Raw genomic sequence first — 19,842 nt, 5'->3', positions numbered from 1 at the left:
CCTCCTTTCCATTAATGTTCTTATTTCGTATCAATTGGCCTGTGAAATTGAAAAATCACAATGCATCTGTCACGACTATTACTAGCTGCTGCATTGGCCGCATCCAGCGCGGCATCCTCCAATGTCACAATCTATAGTAACGAATCATTCGTTCCTGATAACAGGCTACCGACGTCCCACGCGACGTCTGATGGTGGTGAGATCGTGAATCTTTTCCTCCAACTAAGCCGCTCAACGACATGGAAACTCATCTCCAAAACCAAACTTGAAGGCGACACAGGCGAGCCCGAGGGTATGGTGCGTGTGGGGGACTCCCGACTATTCGTTTCCTCAGGACAGTGGACCGTTCCAACTGAGAAATACAACACTACAATCAACGGCACAGACCGCACTACCGGCGCTGGATTTGCGCATATGATTATCTATGACCTCCAAGGACAACGGATTGCCAATGCCACACTCACAGCCCCCGGCGATATTGAGTATCATGGCGGAGGCATTGATTATGACGGCCGTTATATCTGGATCACAATCGCTCAATACCGACCCAACTCCACCGCCACCATTGCTCGCATTGATCCACTGAACCTGGAACAGACTCGCCTATTCCGCACCCATGATCACAACGGCGGCATCGTCCACGACACAACCACCGACGAACTGGTCACGTTGAACTGGGGGGCCCGCAACGCAACCACATGGTCTCTGAGAAAATACCCACGGAGGTTCACCCCATTCCCAGGCTTCACTCCGCCGGTACGAAGCGTCGCCAATCCCAGCTTTTTCGTGGATTATCAGGACTGTAAATTTCTAGGTCACCATTCCATCCCCAGCCTTGTTGCGTTTCAAAACCCTAGCTCCTGGAGCCGCCACGGCCTCGTTCGACCGGTCATGCTTTGCGGCGGAGTGGCGACGATTAGCAGCTATAATCTGGGTGGATTGGCGCTCGTTGATCTGGAGACTATGTTGCCATTGTGGGAGGTGCCGATTTCGCTGACGAGTGATCTGGGTGTCTCGCTTACCCAAAATCCGGTGGATGCGCAAGTTGTGGATGGGAAATTAAGGGTCTGGTTTTTGCCGGACCAGAGAAATAGTACCCTGTATATCTACGAGGCGCAGTAATTTTTGAAGGGAACTGAGACACTAAGTACATTAAAATAAGTAGATCAAATATTTTTGGTGTAGAAATTCAAGAAATGTCAATTGCCGGTATACACTAACAAACAAAATTTTGAATATAGTATGATGTTTTTCTGCTCTTTATCTGGATTTACACCAGTTGACTAATTTATATCCCATCAAATATAGACTTCTTGATTGACCGTCGCATGTAGATACCGCAAAAAGTTGAAATATTATTAAAATTGCTATAGGGAAGGCTCCTATATACCTCATCCACTTTGTGGTGCTATATTCAAACTTTTGTCACCATAGTGTGTATACCATCTGATTCGTACAATTCGTAAATTACATTGTGTATCTAAAATTCTAAATCCATCTTCTAAAGCATATATATCCCAAGCCATGTCTTATATACAGTATGAAATCCTTCATGGATCGGGCTTCTTCTGCGGCTCAGGACTGATCCATCTTCCGTCCTTCAGCCAGACGCCAGCTCCACCGTAATGGCCCGTCGAAGCGCCTTTCATGAACGCAAAGCGGAAGAAAAGATCCTGCGGTGCGTCGTGGTTTTCGTCGCTGTTTGTGTTATCGAGTGACGTGAAAGAAGCGTTGTTGTCAACATCATCCGTGTTGAGGTCGGCGTTGACAAGCTCTAATCCTGCTTTACCGTGGCGGCGCCAGGTGAATTTCCCCTTGCGGTTCTCGTCAAGATATCCACGCCAGCGCTCAACGTCATTGACTAGCACGCTGATCCCGTCAACGCCAAGATGCTCCATTCGCTCGTGCTCCCAGAGATTGAATGTGATGTTGCCGTTGCCAGGGTATTGAGTTTGTTGCCAGATTGGTGGGAAGGAGGGAGTGTCCAGGTGGATAGAGACGGATGTGTTGGTGATGTTTGGGTATGACGCACCCCACCATCCACCTGGTGTTGTCGGGTCTTCACCCAGGGCTGCTGGTGTTTCGACGATAGACGCGAATCCCCAACGGGCGACTCCGTTGATGAAGAGACCGAGGAGTAGGCCTTGGTAGATCAACGATGCGCGTGTTGGGATGATTGTGCCTGGCATGAGCAGCATTGCAAGGATGTAGTGGTGTATTCGGAGACGGAGTCCAGGCAGAGCCATCAAGAAGAGGAGAAGAGCTACGAAGGAGATATAAACTTTGAGATAGCGTGGCATTAAGCCCGCTTGACGGATGAGCCATGCTTGTGTAACCACAATGGTGATAATGATTGTGATCACTATCCCAAGTGCAAGTTTGGCACCAGGCTGGTTTTGTAGGTCGTGTGGGGTGAGTCGTTGAAGGGGAATCCAAAGAGCAAATGTATAGTTGTTTAGAGCCCCAATGAATGCAGGTGTAAGGTATAAAATGGTTCTCTCCAGTTGATATGCAGGAGTAGATAAGTGTCTCAGCAGCAAACGAACTGCATAGAGATATAGCACGTACGCTATGAATGATGCCGGAAGGACACGCGATAGTAGGATTGAGAATAAATCTGTGAGCGTCGGCAGATTTGGTGGATCGGATACCACGCCTACATGGGTGATAAGTATACCAAAGGTGCTGAAGTAAAACACCGCGGGTGATGTTGTAAATATAGAGATTAAGACGACGGCCGTCGTAGTGATTCCGAGCAGGGGCCATCGTGGATCAGAGGGACAGGTAGCCTGAGACGCAGAAAGTGGGATGAAGCCAAATGACTTGGGAAATGTCGATGCAAATTCCGTAGATGTGAAACCGTTGCGCGTAGATGCTAGGAACGAGTGCGCGGCCCCGTTCAGCTTCACCACGCCACAGCCGCCGGCCGCATCAGTAGCAACACCTGCATGTATTGCAGCTTGGCAAATGTGGCTATCTGCACGGTATACGCCGAGGTCAGAAGAGTCAGGCTGAGGCCCACCGATAACAAGGGGTTGGTAGTTGAGGGTTTGATTGCCGACGGTACGTTCGTCGAGGAGAATGAGGGATTTGCAGTTTGCTGGACAACGGAAAGCAAAAGGCGAGGCTTTGAAAGGGCGACAATCGTTGCCATTTAAGCCGCAACTGTTTCCAGACGACCTAGGGAATGTCAGTCACCAAAATACTTCAAGAAGTACTGCAAAACATACCAGTAGCTAGCAGCACATGAGATGGACTGCGGCAGCCCGTAGCCCTCGATATTGCCCGACGAGTGGGACTTGAGTAAGATGAGAAACCAAGTAAGGAACCAAAAAAAGTAGGCGAAAAGCAGCGCCAGAATCTTGCGTGGTCTTGTAGGTGCATAACGCTCAAGTAGCTGTACTGGGAGCTCCTGTAACTTTGGAAAGAAAGGCCGAAATAGCAGATCGTGAGGTGGGTCAGGGCCTTGAACCCAGGTAGCTGTTGCACGCCCTGCTTTCCTTAATGGCAACGGAACCCAGCGCCAGCGAAAAGTGGCAGACGACTCTCTGAGCCAGATCGGCAGACGAAAAGTCGTCACATTGTTCAGCTCTTCGTCTTCGGCCTCGACGCCGAGTATATGCACATCAGGACCGTCATCCTCATCGTCCCCGATAGGGGTCAATGGAGGCGCGATTATACGTCCTCGTTCTTCGTCATTGCTCCCCTCGATCATGTCGACTAGCGATGGGTATATATATTTTCCAAGAGAGAGAACATTCAGCGGCGAACGACTTCAGATGCCTCTCGAGACAAGCGCAAGTGGGGCCCGTCTGAAGCTATCGGGACCCAGGAGCTCCGGAGGCTACAATGACCAGCCTGATGTCGAAACCGGAAGCAAAAAAAGCGCCAAAAGGGGAGACGACGAAGCAAAATCACGGCATGCGCATAGATGAGAGGACGAACAGGACCACGCCTAATAACAGACTGGACGACCGCAGATGACGGCGGCGGTTGGGCGCCGGATCATCGGTAAGCCCGCTCCGGCCCTAGCTGGGCCAATCCACGATTGTCGGCCCGCCACGCCCCCGCTGCCTTCCTAATGCGGAGATTCGGTCCCTGCAAATTTGCAGGCAGCCGCATTACGTGAGAACGCATTTTTTTCAATTTTTTTTCAATTTTTTTTAAACGTCAAGCTCTTTGCCATTAATATTCAGCGGCCAGCATTCTTTTCTTTCCCCGATAATGAAGACCGCGTTGTCATTTTGATGGGCTAGAAAGAGAATACAAGTGGCTACTATACTGCGGCTTACGACACCCTCGCTCTGACAGGGGTTTTACCACAGTTTCGAATTACACAGTTGGAGGTAGAGAGGATCTAAACCATCTTTCGGGTGTTTTGTGTATTGTGCTTGGCTCATGCAGATAAGAAACTGCGCGACCGCTGCTCTGCGAATAGCAATACAGTACTTCGCTGCTGCGCTTATCGTGCAGTGCATATGTATGGCATATGCAAGCGCCAAGCCGATAACGACGTCTGACGAACAACCTCTGACGTCCAACGTGGTGCCACGTGTGGGGCAGCCAATCAGAGTGCGGTGCCCCGAGTCTTTCTCGGTGTCTTGTGAGGAACGCCATATATATCCGATCGAGTGATATTATTAAGCACGGCGACAGTGGCAGATTGCTGGGTCCTGCAGGCGGGCCCAAAACCCAAAGACATGGCCTTAATCAACCCCCAGCGTCCAAGATAGTCCAATGCAAGCCCTTCTCAGCCGTGAACATAGCCAACGCCGCCTAGCAAAGAGGGGGGGAAACCGGAGAAGCTAATGAAACTAGGAATGCAACTGGATGAGGGCCGTCACAGCCAAAAGATAAGACGGCTGGCTGCCCCGGACCAAACACCCCCCGATATGCCGCCGTGGGATTAATAATCGTGTTTTGCTGCCATCTTTGACTACTTTCGCGCTCGAACCGATCGACTCTCTCATAACTACTATATTCTACACTTGTTTGCATTGCGTGACCTGCAGTCCTTGCAAATAGCTAGTCAATATGGAATCACGCCATCTGCAGAGCACGCGAGCTCCGCCATTAGACCTATCTCACTACTTCTCAGATGTCACCAAGAACCGCCAGGCAAGCGATGTGAAGCGCTTCTATAAATACTTCGCTCTTCCAGGAATGCACAATTTGGCTGGTGGTAGGTTTGGAGCGTCTGGTTTTGCCTCATAACCTCTAATCGCAGTCCAGGTCTCCCCCATATGTCATACTTCCCTTTTGATACCCTAGAAGCCTCTGCCGCTCATCCACATCGTTTTGAGCCGACTCCCATTACTCCCGTGGACCCAGAACCTCCCAAGTCAAATCGAAACCCGGCCGCGTTGCATGTAAAGGTGCCCAAAGAGAGCAAAGCTACCAATGTCCTGAGTAAAATCGACCTGCAGACCGCTTTACAGTATGGCACTGCGGATGGGTACCCGCCACTCAGCTCTTTCATTCGGCAGTTCACGCGTGATCATCTACACCCTAATGTGCCGTATGCCAATGGGCCTGAGGTGATTTTGACATGCGGGTCGACGGACGGCTTCAGCAAGGCGATCGAAACTTTCACAAACCCCTGGATAGAGCATAAAGACGATATTCGAGATAGAAGTGGTATATTATGCGAAGAATTTGCATATATGAATGCGATTCAAACAGTTCGGCCTCGTGGCCTGAATATTGTGCCGGTGGTTATCGACTCACAGGGCATGATACCTTCTGGTGAAGGCGGTTTGGCAGACATCCTTGAAAATTGGGACTTTAGCAAGGGTAAACGCCCACATCTGATGTATACGGTGACGTAAGTTGAATATCTGATCATGTGGGATGAAGATATAAAACTGACTTGAATAGTCTTGGGCAGAATCCCACTGGCACCACCATGCCGATTGAGCGGCGCAAAGAAATCTATGCACTTTGCCAAATGTATGACATAATCATCATTGAAGACGAGCCATATTGGAATCTGCAATACCCCTCTGCAATTCAAGCACTTGATAAGCCTCGAGGTGGGGATGAACATAAATTATTCAACCGGAATTATAACGCACACGGTCGTTCCTCTGGATACGATTTTTTGGACAGCCTAGTCCCTTCGTACCTGTCAATTGACACAGACGGCCGAGTTGTACGTGTCGATACATTTTCAAAAACCATTGCACCAGGCTGTCGGCTTGGTTGGCTGACTGCTCAACCAGCCGTTGTTGAGCGGATCACGCGTATTACAGAGACATCCACTCAGCAACCTTCTGGCTTTGTTCAGGCTATGGTGGCTCAGTTGCTTAAAGGACAGTCAAGCTCAGCCATGACCAACAGAGCCAGCAAAAGCGATGAGGCATGGACAATGGACGGATGGGTTCGATGGCTCGAAGGGCTGCGAGGCGGCTACGAGCGCCGCATGCAAAACATGTGTAAAACTCTTGATGACGGCAAATACGTCGTCGTCGATTCAGCCCCCGGCTCCTATCCCGATAGCTGGTCCATGGTTAGCAAAGTACCAATGTATGAGTTTGACTGGCCCATAGCGGGCATGTTTATATGGATTAAAATTCGATACGACACTCACCCACTCCTTGAAATATACGGAGCAGAGAAAGTGTGCTCAGCGTTATGGGCGTTCCTGACAACAAAACCGTTCCTCTGTCTGGCTGCGCCTGGATTGATGTTTGCACCCACGGCAGCTGTTCAGGAGTACGCTTTCCAGTACCTGCGACTCTGTTTTGCACCGATGCCTGAAGATGAAGTCATCGACTACGCCCAGCACTTTAATGCGGGATGCAGAGCGTTCTGGCAGTTACAGGACTTTGACGGCGTTCCTGATTTAGATGAAGACATGGAGTCAGGAGCAGGGTTGAAGGTTTGGTAGAATAATATAAGATCTAATGCGTTTTTGTTGGAGATCAATTTTTTTGATTGAATGATATGACATGACCCTACTAAAGAGAAATGAAAGTCTTCTTAGGTTGACGTGGCAAATTTAGAATCATTTTCGAGAACAAGTAGAGTTAAATGAATTTCTAAAAGCAAATAAAATTATTGATCATTCAACTTCGTGTTTCGTTTTTTTTTTTTTTTTTGCTTAGCTTGCTTTTTCCATAACGCTTCATATATCGATATATGGTTTATGTTTCTTGTATTTCGGGCTTTATATATCAATTTTAAATTATTTTCTTTTTTTCTATTAATAAATTTATTATATCTAATATATTAAATTTTAAACTACAATTTATATATCATTTTGTTGAGATATAAAGATTCAGAAAAAGGTCATTTTATATGGACTGATTGGTTCCAAATGCCCGTGGAATAACGTTACTGATTGTAGCTGACATAATCTTCTATTAATGATTATGTAGCCTAAATTTTTCAAATTAGATATCCGCGTAGGGGTGATGGGACAGTTGGGAGTCCGTTAGACTGAAGTATTATATTTCGAAATCTAGAAGTCCTGGGATCGATGCCCAGTCATCCCATTTTTTTTCCCTCCCAGTATATGTTATCACACAAAGAAGCTGCCAACTGGTATAAGAGAAGAATATTTCTTCTAGTCATGCTGTTGTGTGCGTTGCTTTTTCTGCCAATGCAGATATTCCGGCCCATTAATGAATTGGTTTGAGTGCACTATTTCATAAATACTCATAGATATATAAAGTAGTCTTTTGGATAAAACCATGATGTGTCACGACCTCGTAGTCTTGATATAATTGACTATACATTCAGAAAGTATTTGAAACCTCCAAAGAACAAGGCAGGTGTGAGGCCTGGCAGCAGCGAGAGGCGCTGCAGGCTCACAGAGGCTTATAAGCGTGCCAACCCTGGAATTGGGCAATGGCCCAATTACCTCAGTATTACTTTTTGGCATTTAGAGGTTGGCAGTGTCAAGGAGCCTTACAGCAGGACTATTTCAAATCATAGTCAAATTTTAATACCAAAGCTAGGTTGATATGAATAGAGTTATAGAGCCGTAGCAGTAGAGGTTTTTTCGAGTAGGTAGATAATCAAGCCATTAACTGTAGACCATGTGGTGTCGAATGTACGTAAGATGAGGGACCCTTATAGGCATTTTTGGTCTCGACCTTCTGCTGAGGAGAAAGGTGAACTTTGGGAGAAATCATCGAGGCCTGTCAAAAGTCTTTGTTCTCATCATCGTTGTTGTTGATAGGACCATAATTGTCGATGCAGCAGTTGGGTGGCCTTATAAATCGTAGGTAGATTGGAACTGATGGAGGATTGGAGGCCAATTAAACAACATGTTATCCTCGGCAGTTCGTAATAACTCCAAACTATTGTGGTAAATAGGAACATGTCTACACCTTGTCCCGTGTCTTTAATTATCGAAATATACTTCAAGAACTAGGTCGGCGGTTTGAGCTTCCGTGATATTGAGGCATTTCTCAATCTATTGCCTGCTCTCGGCCGTCTGAGAGGCTTTGGATTGTTGAATTGGTTTTTGAACTTTGAATCATAGTGGTAATTCGTAGGCACTGTGTCTATACAATGCATTGACGGGATTAGTTATGATCCAACTTTCAGTCTCACATCGACATCTTCTTCGTCATCATACGTCTCTTCGGTAGACAGAATTCGGAGCGTTTCGTGGCCCTTGTTGTCACGAATTGGCATTTCCAGATTACACCCCCATCCACGGTTAGATAATTTTTCCACTAGGATTTCCATTCTAGGGTTGATATTACCGCGAAGGGATGCGAGAAAATTGGCCAAATTATCGAGCATGTCGCCTGGACCAATTCTCATGACTTGTCGTCGTTCTGTGATCCAGGGGACGCATGACAAGACATCCGCTAGAGATATCGCTACATCTGCTAGTTTCATTTGCTATGAGAGTCGTTTGTCAGCAAGATTTATAAGAATATTAACTCAGTATCAAGTTGAATTCCTACCATTCCAAGGCCATGTGCCTCCACAATGTTCCGAGAAAATCTATTCAGAAAGGTGAGCATGCTTTGCGCAACTCGTTCTGGAAATAGAATGCTGAGATTGTCGTCATTGGAATTCGCAGAAAGTTTGATGTGGAACATAGACATCTTCCAAAGCACCATCCGCATCCACTGCTGCGTAATGAGAAAGTCTGCTTGTTGAAATTCTCTCTTCGACTGCATTTGACGCATCTCACGCAGTTGAGAGTCCACATTACTGAAGAAGTCGGTAGTACGATTCGACAAGTCGCTGTCCATGGCAATGCCAAAAGCTCTAAAAAGCTGACATAGATCTGTGAATGCCACTAGCCCAGGAGGTACCTCCTTAGTTTCTAGTGGTGGAAGGCTTGGATCAAGATGCAAGATTCTAGGGAGATCAAATCGAGTTGTGTGGCCCCTAGAGAAAGAATAAGTATGCTTTCAAATATAGCTCATGCGGGACTAAATACCGCTCCGTAATGCAAAGGATCCAGATTATGCGAAGATGCGATTGCCGCTCCTTCTTAGGTAGCGTATCATAGTGTTTCGGCTGATCAAGCTCAAGGAATTGAGCAAATGTGATAGCCTCACGGATGAGAACGGTGGCTTTGCACACTTGGCCACGGTTTGAACAGAAAATATGCAAAAAGAATGATGAAATTAAAAGGCCAACGGTTGGATCTTCTTGATATCGAAGATAAGCCCGTGCTCGCTCTGATTCATATGCCATGTCGGAATCACTGACTGGGTCAGGGGCCTGGGTGATATCTGTTGGGTTGAGTCGCAGGTGTGCCATGACGACCGCCGCAAGGGCAGTACACAATGCATATGCTTCTACGTCATCCTGGTTCTGGATGCGCGAAATCATTTCATCTCGGTCAACCACCGGCCATACTGGAAATAGTCGCTCACTGTAGATCTCAAGATAGTGGCGTATCACCGATACTGGCGCACTTGGCGTAAAGTCAGGAGCCGGAATTGACTCATCGCTTTCCTGTTCGTCCTCTGCCTCCTCCTTTGTTCTGACTGGAATAGCATTCTCGCCAAGAACGTATTTCCCGTGCTGCAAAGCGCTCTGTAGCCGGGCTAGACGCCTTTTTTCCGCCCATGGCCCCTTCGGGCCGGGTTTTGACTGGGCTCTGGACGTCGTGCACGGAATGTCCAAAGCATGGCACCGCTTGCAAGGTTGTCCTCGATCACATTTTATCTTTCGTGTTGCACATGGATCACAAGCTCGACTACGTGTCATTGGCTCGAAATATTGTACGTTGACACGATGAGCCTACGAGTATGCATAGGAGCTAGGCTGATCAACCTGGAGACTCCGCACTAGCGACAGCCTATCCCAATAACTTGATTGGTTCTTTCGGAGTATTGAATTTCTTCTTGGACCTCGAGAAAAGACTATGTTTTCTGGAGTTTCCGGGAGTCAAGCAACGTAGCAATCTGATCGCAGAAATTTTTCGACTGGCTAGAATAATGAACGACCAGCACTTTTTGCCATCGTTCGGGGAGCAGCGCCAGTTGGAGTTGCTCGGTGGAGATCCGAATCGCTCGCTCATGGGAGCCACGTGAATCGTCGGTTTGGCCTGAAAAAGGTGGCCAATCCCGGCGAGCAGGTAAAATACGGTAACGCTTATTATAGCCGTAATTAGTAATGCCTGCTTTTATCCGTATGTATGCACTGCTCGTATTGGAATTACAGCTTCCATCGCTAGAATCCCAACGTACAGAACCTACCAGGAGCTCGGTCTAATCACTACTACCAATTCAAATAGACGCAATCGTATGATTTACTGTTAGTATTATATGTTCTAAAGTGGCCATGCGAGCACTGAGACGGTGGCACTGGATATGTGCTTGGACATCGGACGATGCAAACAGAACAAACCCAGGCAGAAATGATGTCAAGGTTGCCTCGCTGCAACTTTTTCGCATCAAGCATCAATTGATGTTCAATCATCCATCTCTACGTATCGATCGATAAATTTTCAACTGCGATAAATAGCGATGTTGGCCTCACGTTTCGTCTGTCGCTTGCGATCCTCAGCAAATCTCGGGTTCAGACTTCCACATCTCCAGCAACAAGCTCGAGCATTTGGCGTATCTACCCTTCGTGCAGATGACCGCGCTCCCAGTACCGCAAAGGAACACCGAGAAATTCAGAAGAAAAGGCCACTGAATCCACATATCCCAAATACCACGTCAACACAGACCAATGATTTTCCTAAAGTTGGTGCGACTTCTTCGCCTCCGGAGTTCCTGAGCTCCGTCGATCCTAATTACAAGCCGGCCGACCCTTACCCTGGACGAATTGAGCATCTGACTGGTGGCAGACAGGCACCGGGCCCTCAGAAACCAGAGTTGGGTGTTGGCGAAATGGAGGGTATTACTTTCAAGGTCGAACCGTTGAGACGCGAGGGAGAGGATGTCAGTACTATGCGGGCTCGGCTACTCTGTATGCGAAACTTTCCCCCTGAATCATGGTATTATATAATTGCTGACTACGGACTTGCAGACCAAAGTAGAAAGAGAGGCATTCTCGAGTCCGATCTTCTCCTTTCCACTTTCGCAGATGTTTACCTCGGCACAATGACGGCGCAACAGCTGCAACAATACGACCGCTTTCTTGACGAGAACGACTGGGATATCTACTACTGGGCTACACAGGAACCTAAGGAGGCTGATAAGAATGCATCTTCCTCGGTTGCAGATGCAGATTCAGCTGTAGAAGTCGATACGGTGACGGAGACGTGGAAGCAAGGAGCTTCGAAGTCGGGCGAATGGGCGCAGACTATAGGCGCATTCAAGCCTGCGTATCGCCCTGTGCCCTCGCGATGGGCTGAGTCGGAGGTTTTGGCTCTACTTCGACAGCACGTCCAGGACAAGAGCGCAACGGGGTTTCATGCCGCAAAGCAAAGAAAACGAGGAAGCGGGCTCGGCCGGATGCCTGAAATCAAGGTATTCGACTCGTGAGGGTGCATGTATAAACTTGTATCATAGCTAGAGCAGGCGTGGCCGCTGTACATATATTATAATTATATCGACGGATTCTTTCATCCTGGATCATAGTAGCTAGCGCCACTTTATTCTGCCACCGCTTTTTATTCCGGAACAGGCTGTGGCGCAGGCGGACTCGGCGGGCTCGGGCGGCGACTCGCTTAGGCGGCTGTCTAGGGCTCAAACCCCGAACTAGTGCGCTTAGGGATTACTCGTCCTTTTCCCTCAATATCGCCGTAGCAGGAGCTCAACGACATAGCCCTTCAGCCGTCTTTCTTCCCTTCTCCGTTGCAAGGTTCTTCTATTGACTCGCAACCTTGACCATGGCCGAGCAGCTCATCCTCCGCGGAACCCTCGAGGGCCACAATGGCTGGGTCACCAGCTTGGCTACCTCTCTTGAGAAGTAAGCTCGTCGTACCTCGAAATTTTGATGTCGTGGAATTGGAACGGTTTCTGATAACATTGGCTTCACAGCCCCAACATGCTGCTCTCCGCCAGTCGCGACAAGACCCTGATCGTTTGGAACCTGACCCGTGACGACCAGGCCTACGGTTACCCCAAGCGCAGTCTTGAGGGCCACTCTCACATCGTCTCCGACTGTGTACGTCTCTTCAAGTCTTATTTGGCAACTTGGAAAATCATTGGAGGATGGTGTTACTTTTCTCTGGAGGACTACTGGGCTGACTGGTCTTCTTTACCCGTCATATAGGTCATTTCCTCCGATGGTGCCTACGCTCTGTCCGCTTCGTGGGACAAGACTTTGCGCCTGTGGGAACTTGCCACTGGCAACACCACACGTGTCTTCACCGGCCACACCGGCGATGTCCTTTCTGTTTCGTTCTCTGCCGACAACCGCCAGATCGTCTCCGGCTCCCGTGACCGAACAATCAAGCTCTGGAACACCCTAGGTGACTGCAAGTTCACCATCACCGAGAAAGGCCACACCGAGTGGGTGTCTTGCGTCCGATTCAGCCCCAACCCCCAGAACCCCGTCATCGTCTCCGCTGGCTGGGACAAGCTCGTCAAGGTACGTGGAACCAGATGCCGCGTTTTGCCGCAGGTCATATGATGTTTTGCATTCTATGTATTTGCTACTTCAGAGCCCTTCGGGGCCATGAGACAACCATCACCATTATGCCCTGATTGACCTACAGGCAATACGCGATTATCAACAGCTGGAACTGCCACGGGAACCGCGCTAACTGATATCAACAGGTTTGGGAGCTCGCTTCTTGCCGTCTTCAGACCGACCACATTGGCCACAGCGGCTACATCAACACCGTCACCATCTCTCCCGATGGATCCCTCTGCGCCTCCGGTGGTAAGGACGGTACCACCATGCTCTGGGACCTCAACGAGTCCAAGCACCTCTACTCCCTCCAGGCCGGTGACGAGATCCACGCCCTCGTCTTCTCCCCCAACCGCTACTGGCTCTGCGCTGCTACCACCACCAGCATCACCATCTTCGACCTCGAGAAGAAGAGCAAGGTTGATGAGCTCAAGCCTGAGTACGTTGAGAAGGGCAAGAAGAGCCGTGAGCCAGAGTGTGTCTCCCTCGCCTGGAGCGCTGACGGCCAGACCCTCTTCGCTGGTTACACTGACAACAAGATCCGCGCTTGGGGTGTTATGTCGCGAGCTTAAATAGAGCCAGGGGAAGTGGGATTGTAAAGGGCATAAAATATCCATCAGTTGTCTATTCCGATAATTGATTGTTTTTGGGTTTGGAAGATGGATGGATGAGCGATGAGCATATGAAAACCAAATTTGATGTCTGTGACTTCTCGCAACTGGAAGATTTGCGTTGTTGAAGTATGGATGCAAATTTCTTTTCCTTTGTGACATGTCTAGCTTAACGTGTTCCTCGATCTGCCATAAAATTCGGAGTGACCAGGGAACCACCGCCATGTGATGTTTTAATATCATACAGACGCAAAAAAAGAAACATTAAAAATTTTATATCCGTGTATATCTTCTAAAAATGAGCAATGTAAACCTGGCTCTACGGTAGTTCAGTATTTCATCAACATGGGCGATTCTACATAACATTTACGTATATGGCAAGTGTGTGTGCATAACAAACATTAATTGGGACCGTCTATATCGAGCAACATCTGAAGCCTGCAAGCAAGTACAGTTTATATAATTAGTTAAAAATTCAATATATATCTACACGCTATATATGGAGCAGGTGGCGTCACATAGCACCATGGCCATGCGGCGTGAAAAATAGTGACTCGCTTTTCCGAATGTGGTAATTTTAAGGCCTTCGGACTTCAGACGACGATTAGCGGTCGCTGCATGCCCTGAGTCAGGTACCACTCTAGAAAAAAATATTTTTGCATTAGTAGTGAGCCTTAGAGAGGATCGTGCATACTTCACGTACACTATTGTATGTCAGGCGTAGCTTGACAATTCAGTATCTCAGCTAGACCCCAATCCTTCAAAGATTGGGACGTAGGTTGTCCTAATAGGCCGTGCAGATAGCTTGTACAGGGGGGATCCGTTAAATCAAAATGAGCTCTGAATGGTTGCTAAGGTTGAAAATGTATTAAATGTGCTGTACTATCGGCTTTAATGCAGATCTTTTTATGATAAAGGAGAGTGACTTGGGCCTAGACTTCAGTACAGCCCTATCAGCATTTTTTCCATGCTGGACTCAGTTCACGTGCACTTATAAGGCTTACTTGGCAGTCTTTGTGTCCTGCTATGTGGCAGTTAAAATCAATTGCATGCTGGTCCCAATACCTTTGAAGTGTATTGTACCTTAATATTATTAAATCAACTCCTATGCACTCCAATGTTCACCAACATAGATGTTGAAAAGGCCAGCGATGGCTTGTTATTCCTTGTGAGCTGTTATTAAACATTCCTGTTGAACTTAAAATGTGACCGCGATTGGGAGAAACCACTTATTCATCCTTTATTAAGCCACGAACATAACTAGAGTGTCAATTGTTAACTCTACGGCGCAGAATATACCCCCGTGAATACTACCACGTTCGTACTCTGCTCCACAATCAAGAATACAAATGGTCTATCGAAGACAACGGATGGTAAAGGCTTCTGCCTGCTGCGCGTCAGCACCACCGCAGTAGCGGCCGCAGCTTCTGTACCGTTCTCATCCAGGACAATAGCAACACTGTGTATAACATGTTCGACCATGAATCCCGCTGCAATACCAGGAAATGTTCCCGAGATAGGATACCCTAGCTCACGAAGACGGGATGCTATGCTTTCCTGCGTTCTAAGGTTGAATTTAGGCAGACCAAATCGCATGAGCTTCGTTCGGTGGAAATTGCGTGGAATGCACTGACGGCGAATACTAGGGAGTATATCGTTCACGGACTTATCTTCATTCGGTAAACATGCAATAAATGACCACTTTGAGGAATCATACGATTCGTAAGGAAGACAGGCCGCTGTATAATCGGAATTTCGAGAAACCAGGACCTCTTGTTGATGAAGGAACATCATCTCCACTGTGGTCGTTCTGCAGTCGGAAGTGTGGAAAGGAAAGTCCCTAACGGTATTCTTTGGGTTGAATTTTTCTTGCCACTTGGCCTTGAAAACAAGTGCATTAACCAGAACTGCGTTGGCCTGAGCGAGGATCTGGCGACTAAGCATGGATGGAATTAGACCATTCGTCTGGCACGATATCCAGCCATTTATCTGGTCCGTACCATCAACCAAGCGAGTAAAACTGCAATCTAAGTGTGCATCAAAACGTTCCAGGTATCGAATATATGTGGAAATTATTCCTGCGTCTTTGTCCGCGAACACAGCGTTAGCAATGGTGAACTGTGGTCCTCCATCGGAGGCGCGAATCAATGTATCCTGCAACTGTGATAGTGTAGTGGTAAGGTCGTCTAAATTTCCCAATCCAAGTTTCGTACACAGGCTTGTGCAGTTGTTCTCGTCTGCTCCTCCTGCGAGCATCGCAAGGGCAATGGTTATCGACAAGGCTGACACAACAGTTCCGCTGGATGGAATGCCATCAGCGCAAAGCTGGGCTAGCATGTCGTATCCTAGCTGGTTCGTAGCGCGGACCACAGATTGTGGTGCTAATCTCCTCCCAGAGCTCATAATAAGGATAGTGTGCTCGACGAAATATTGAGTTGTTGAGAAAACCTCACGTTTGTCACAGTGTCTGTGTAAATGTGTATTCCTGCCAGGACAGATATTAACACTAGAACTAATTGGTGTGCTATATGGGGAGGCGCAGCACGTCGAGTTGACTTTTGGATACTTGGCATCTGGGTCCGCTCGTATTATTACCCTGAAACGACCGAAGAGAATAAAAGGGAATGCGTGCATGTATGATATGTACCTAAATACGCAGCTTACACCTGTCGGCTCAAGTAGAAGTCTGTGAACCACATACGTAGAGAAGCAGAGCACTGCGTAATTCTACGAACGTTGAAATGTTTTGGAGTTTGTGCTACATTAAACATGTGTGATGGATATATTTATACACTATACTAAATGTACAACCCCGCCAACCATATTTTACGTCTGCCTTCGACGCTCTTTACGGCGCCTTTCGCCTTCTGCCATAATTCGTGCTACCTTCTGAACGCCTTCTGCATACTGGGCCGACTCACAATATCGTTTCTCTTCGAGTAACCATTTCCTGGCTTCGTCATCTGCCCCTTCCCATTCCGCAATCGCAGACAGGACATCCGCGGCTGCAGCACACCCCATATCGCATTCATCATCGTGAAAGTCTTCTTTGACGAGTTTCGAAACCTCAATTGCCTTGAGAGCCCAGTCCTTGGAGGACTTCATCTGTTTCTCGACGGGGATTTCAGATATGCTCTTATCGGCGCCATCCTTGGGTGGCCGGTGATCGAACATTGCCGCTGCAATATTACCAAGTAGAACAACTTGGCGACAAGATATATCCTTTCCTTCAACTTCGCGCAAAATCGCTACGGCAGGCAAGAGTAACTCCAAGGCTTTTTCGGGACGCCCAGCTCGAAGCCATGTCGAACCAACATCAGACATGGCATGGCTAGCCTCCTCCGCATCCATCCAATCATCTCCTTCCTCTGGAGTCGCAACTGGTGGAAGGCCTTTTCTCTCACGCCACGATATCTCTTGTTTGAATATATCCAGTGCTGTTCTCCTCAAGATAAAGGCCTGGACATTATCTTTCAATTGGCTATCTTCCCAAAGCTGGGCCATGAACAAATTCATCCCAATGACCTTTTTGACAATCCGACTTGTCAGGCGAAGTTGCTTATTGTAATCTTCCTCGGGCGGCGCGAAGATTTCCTTGGTGTTAGGGTCAATGTTCTCAGGCATCTTGTCAGATGGGAAATTTGGGTTCCTGGCCGAGAGTCGAACCCTAGTCGAATTAACCCATTGAAGACATTCCTTGGCCGTTCTTGACACGACTTGCACGGCGTTCTTATGAAGACCAGCCTTGACAAGCATCTCTGCAACCTGGAGTTTGATGCCAATCACTTCATCCGAAAACGGCGACATATTCAATTCTGCCGCTATCTTCAGTGCCTCTTTGTAGTGATCTAGAGCTTTGTGAGGCTCCAAGTTGACCTCTGTGTAATATAGCGCCTTCCGCAGTTCATTTGCGACTGGGTCTGGGAAGCGAGTGACTCGCGGGTTGACCTGTCTTGTTTGAATGTAAATCGCATATGTGAAAAACGCACTAGCCGCTATGATTGAAATCATCGCCAAAGGGAGCACGATCGGGTTCCTCCGCCAGAGGTCCTTGGAGGCGATGCGGTAGCCTCGGCGAAGTCTTTGGGGAAACGAGGCATATCGAATCTGTGTAGAGGGGTATGAAAGGGGGATTTGTGTCGGTCGATACCGCGCATTCGAGAGTGACTGTGATATTGATGGGCGCGTTGACTTGAAAAGCGAACGTCGAACAGCGGAGAAGGGCTGCATGGAAGGAGTGTGGGAAGCGGCCAAGCGCCTCGTAGTTGGGCTGAACATGGTGCGCAGACCCGATGGATCACACTGTTGTTGTATTCATGGATATACAGGATAGTTTCTGTATAATCCCAGATGTCGAGCGCCGTGGAGGAGTGGAAAGAAAGAAAGAAAGTAAGGTGATTGATTCTCGACGGTGGCCGCTAATGTGGCCCGTGCGCGGGCTGGCCATGACGTCGCCGGCCAATAACATCCACTGCTCTGCTTCCACGCAGCATTGAAAATATATAAATATACATGTCTGGATCACTATCGTGAATCCGACTACAAAGGGTTGCTTACAAGTTCGATAATATTAACAATTCACAGGATGTGCGGGCGATATGCACTCGGCGTTGTACGTAGAATCCCCCAATGTTGCCTAACCACCCACTTACTCTATCCAGCGAATGGCATTCATTCGGCGCCGCCTCGAGGAGCAAGGCATGGAGGTTGACGAGGCACCAGAAGATGACGAAGTGCGAGAAACTTACAACTTTGCTCCTGGATACTACGGCGCCGTCTACCGCGGCCATATCGACCGTACCAGTGACCATGATGATTACGCAGAAGGTAGAATCGATCAGCCCGACCAGACAGCACCTGAACCTCCCAGCACAGAGCATGAAAGAACTACCTTCAAGCTTCAGAAAATGCGCTGGGGTTTGATCCCGTTCTGGACAAAGCGGCAGCCGGACTACGGCTCTATGATGAGAACTATCAACTGCCGCGATGACTCTCTGATTGAGGATCGGGGTATGTGGACGTCGATGAAGAGGAAGAAACGCTGCATAGTTATCTGCCAGGGGTTCTACGAATGGCTCAAGAAAGGCCCCGGGGGAAAAGAGAGAATCCCTCATTACATCAAACGGAAGGATGGCGATTTGATGTGTCTGGCTGGCCTGTGGGATTACGTCCAATATGAGGGTGAGCTTTACTCCTTGTATTACTTTTATATCTAATTGCCGGTGGTAGGCTCTGATGAGAAACTTTATACATACACTATTATCACGACAGATTCTAATTCATACCTCAAGTTCCTTCATGACCGAATGCCGGTCATACTGGAGCCTGGCAGCGAACGAATGAAGAAATGGCTAGACCCGAACCAAACAACATGGACAAAAGAGCTCCAGTCCATATTAAAACCGTACGACGGGGAACTCGAGTGCTACCCAGTGTCCAAAGACGTCGGTAAAGTCGGAAACAACTCTCCAGATTTCATCGTGCCTATCAACAGCAAGCAGAATAAGAATAACATTGCCAATTTCTTTGCCAACGCGAAAAAGAAAGATGAAGGCTCGACACTTGACACTAAATCCATCATTAAATCAGCAACGGATGAGCATCGTAAGACGAAGGATGGCGAGTGGTCAGAAGATAACGCTCCGAAACCCGTGTTGAGAGAAGAAGCCGCAAAGTCGCCACGAGGAGTGAAAAGAGAGCTTTCGCCCGAGGACAAGGATATATCTTCCGTCAAGGTAACAAAGACGGAGGACCCCGACAGCTCTTTTACAGAAACGAAGCCATCTTCACCGATGAAATCATTTGGTCGACAAATGCGGAGCGCCACTAGAAACCATTCATCGCCCGGCAAAAATAAGAGCTACGGAACAAGCAAACAAGCCAGCGATGGCTCACAGCGAATAACCAATTTCTTCAAAAAATGATGCTATTTGCGGCCTACTATTTCCGAATTTAGTATCACTATGTAATGTAATGTATTCATGTCAGTTTTATCAGTATTATCTAGCAATAAACTCCTGGTCCTATTCCCAGACCACTGACATGCACAACATGTAATTAATTATACATATGCATCCCTTCCCCAAACCGATGTAAATGCATATCAATTTTCTCCGGAAAATAATCAAACTTTTCCCTGGTATCAGATTTTTCATGGCGCATTATCTGGCGTTAAACAGTATATATGATATAGATAGCAAAGAAAACTGGTTGTCCTTGAATT

The 19,842-nt window shown here is 47.8% G+C and overlaps 9 protein-coding genes and 1 non-coding gene across 10 annotated transcripts; 6 read left to right on the top strand and 4 right to left on the bottom strand.

Moving 5' to 3' along the window:
- Positions 1 to 60: 60 nt before the first annotated feature.
- On the top strand, positions 61 to 1,122 carry BGW36DRAFT_394833 (uncharacterized protein; the record flags this gene model as incomplete). Its single annotated transcript, XM_046217961.1, has 1 exon — positions 61 to 1,122. One exon carries the CDS (start codon positions 61 to 63, stop codon positions 1,120 to 1,122), a length of 1,062 nt encoding a protein of 353 aa, XP_046075472.1.
- A 428-nt stretch (positions 1,123 to 1,550) lies between these two features.
- Positions 1,551 to 3,715, bottom strand: BGW36DRAFT_289244 (LCCL domain protein; the record flags this gene model as incomplete). The annotated part of the gene is made up of 2 exons (XM_046210645.1): positions 1,551 to 3,180; positions 3,231 to 3,715. The coding sequence occupies 2 exons, from the start codon at positions 3,713 to 3,715 to the stop codon at positions 1,551 to 1,553; spliced, it is 2,115 nt and encodes a 704-aa protein (XP_046075471.1).
- A 1,319-nt stretch (positions 3,716 to 5,034) lies between these two features.
- Positions 5,035 to 6,889, top strand: BGW36DRAFT_290627 (aromatic amino acid aminotransferase; the record flags this gene model as incomplete). The annotated part of the gene is made up of 3 exons (XM_046210772.1): positions 5,035 to 5,182; positions 5,233 to 5,824; positions 5,878 to 6,889. 3 exons carry the CDS (start codon positions 5,035 to 5,037, stop codon positions 6,887 to 6,889), a joined length of 1,752 nt encoding a protein of 583 aa, XP_046075470.1.
- A 520-nt stretch (positions 6,890 to 7,409) lies between these two features.
- BGW36DRAFT_t19 lies at positions 7,410 to 7,496 on the top strand. Its single transcript has one exon. It is a non-coding gene; the product is annotated as a tRNA-Phe (tRNA).
- Positions 7,497 to 8,538: 1,042 nt separating this feature from the next.
- On the bottom strand, positions 8,539 to 10,188 carry BGW36DRAFT_424381 (putative C6 transcription factor; the record flags this gene model as incomplete). The annotated part of the gene is made up of 3 exons (XM_046219953.1): positions 8,539 to 8,859; positions 8,925 to 9,357; positions 9,410 to 10,188. 3 exons carry the CDS (start codon positions 10,186 to 10,188, stop codon positions 8,539 to 8,541), a joined length of 1,533 nt encoding a protein of 510 aa, XP_046075469.1.
- A 761-nt stretch (positions 10,189 to 10,949) lies between these two features.
- BGW36DRAFT_289178 (TPR repeat protein) lies at positions 10,950 to 11,915 on the top strand (the record flags this gene model as incomplete). The annotated part of the gene is made up of 2 exons (XM_046210638.1): positions 10,950 to 11,397; positions 11,458 to 11,915. The coding sequence occupies 2 exons, from the start codon at positions 10,950 to 10,952 to the stop codon at positions 11,913 to 11,915; spliced, it is 906 nt and encodes a 301-aa protein (XP_046075468.1).
- A 347-nt stretch (positions 11,916 to 12,262) lies between these two features.
- On the top strand, positions 12,263 to 13,580 carry BGW36DRAFT_424379 (G-protein complex beta subunit CpcB; the record flags this gene model as incomplete). The annotated part of the gene is made up of 4 exons (XM_046219952.1): positions 12,263 to 12,342; positions 12,414 to 12,540; positions 12,649 to 12,966; positions 13,155 to 13,580. The coding sequence occupies 4 exons, from the start codon at positions 12,263 to 12,265 to the stop codon at positions 13,578 to 13,580; spliced, it is 951 nt and encodes a 316-aa protein (XP_046075467.1).
- A 1,169-nt stretch (positions 13,581 to 14,749) lies between these two features.
- BGW36DRAFT_372193 (proteinase inhibitor I4) lies at positions 14,750 to 16,079 on the bottom strand. The gene has a single exon (XM_046215450.1). It carries the CDS (start codon positions 16,020 to 16,022, stop codon positions 14,901 to 14,903), a length of 1,122 nt encoding a protein of 373 aa, XP_046075466.1. The 5' UTR covers positions 16,023 to 16,079; the 3' UTR covers positions 14,750 to 14,900.
- A 292-nt stretch (positions 16,080 to 16,371) lies between these two features.
- Positions 16,372 to 17,982, bottom strand: BGW36DRAFT_372192 (TPR domain protein). Its single transcript, XM_046215449.1, has one exon. It carries the CDS (start codon positions 17,895 to 17,897, stop codon positions 16,446 to 16,448), a length of 1,452 nt encoding a protein of 483 aa, XP_046075465.1. The 5' UTR covers positions 17,898 to 17,982; the 3' UTR covers positions 16,372 to 16,445.
- A 130-nt stretch (positions 17,983 to 18,112) lies between these two features.
- BGW36DRAFT_372191 (uncharacterized protein) lies at positions 18,113 to 19,645 on the top strand. The gene is made up of 3 exons (XM_046215448.1): positions 18,113 to 18,231; positions 18,281 to 18,800; positions 18,849 to 19,645. Exons 1-3 carry the CDS (start codon positions 18,205 to 18,207, stop codon positions 19,541 to 19,543), a joined length of 1,242 nt encoding a protein of 413 aa, XP_046075464.1. The 5' UTR covers positions 18,113 to 18,204; the 3' UTR covers positions 19,544 to 19,645.
- The last annotated feature ends 197 nt before the right edge of the window (positions 19,646 to 19,842 follow it).

The sequence above is a fragment of the Talaromyces proteolyticus genome, assembly GCF_021365285.1.
Source record: "Talaromyces proteolyticus strain PMI_201 chromosome Unknown BGW36scaffold_3, whole genome shotgun sequence".
Lineage (NCBI taxonomy): Eukaryota > Fungi > Ascomycota > Eurotiomycetes > Eurotiales > Trichocomaceae > Talaromyces > Talaromyces proteolyticus.
This window is presented reverse-complemented; position numbering and strand designations above follow the sequence as displayed.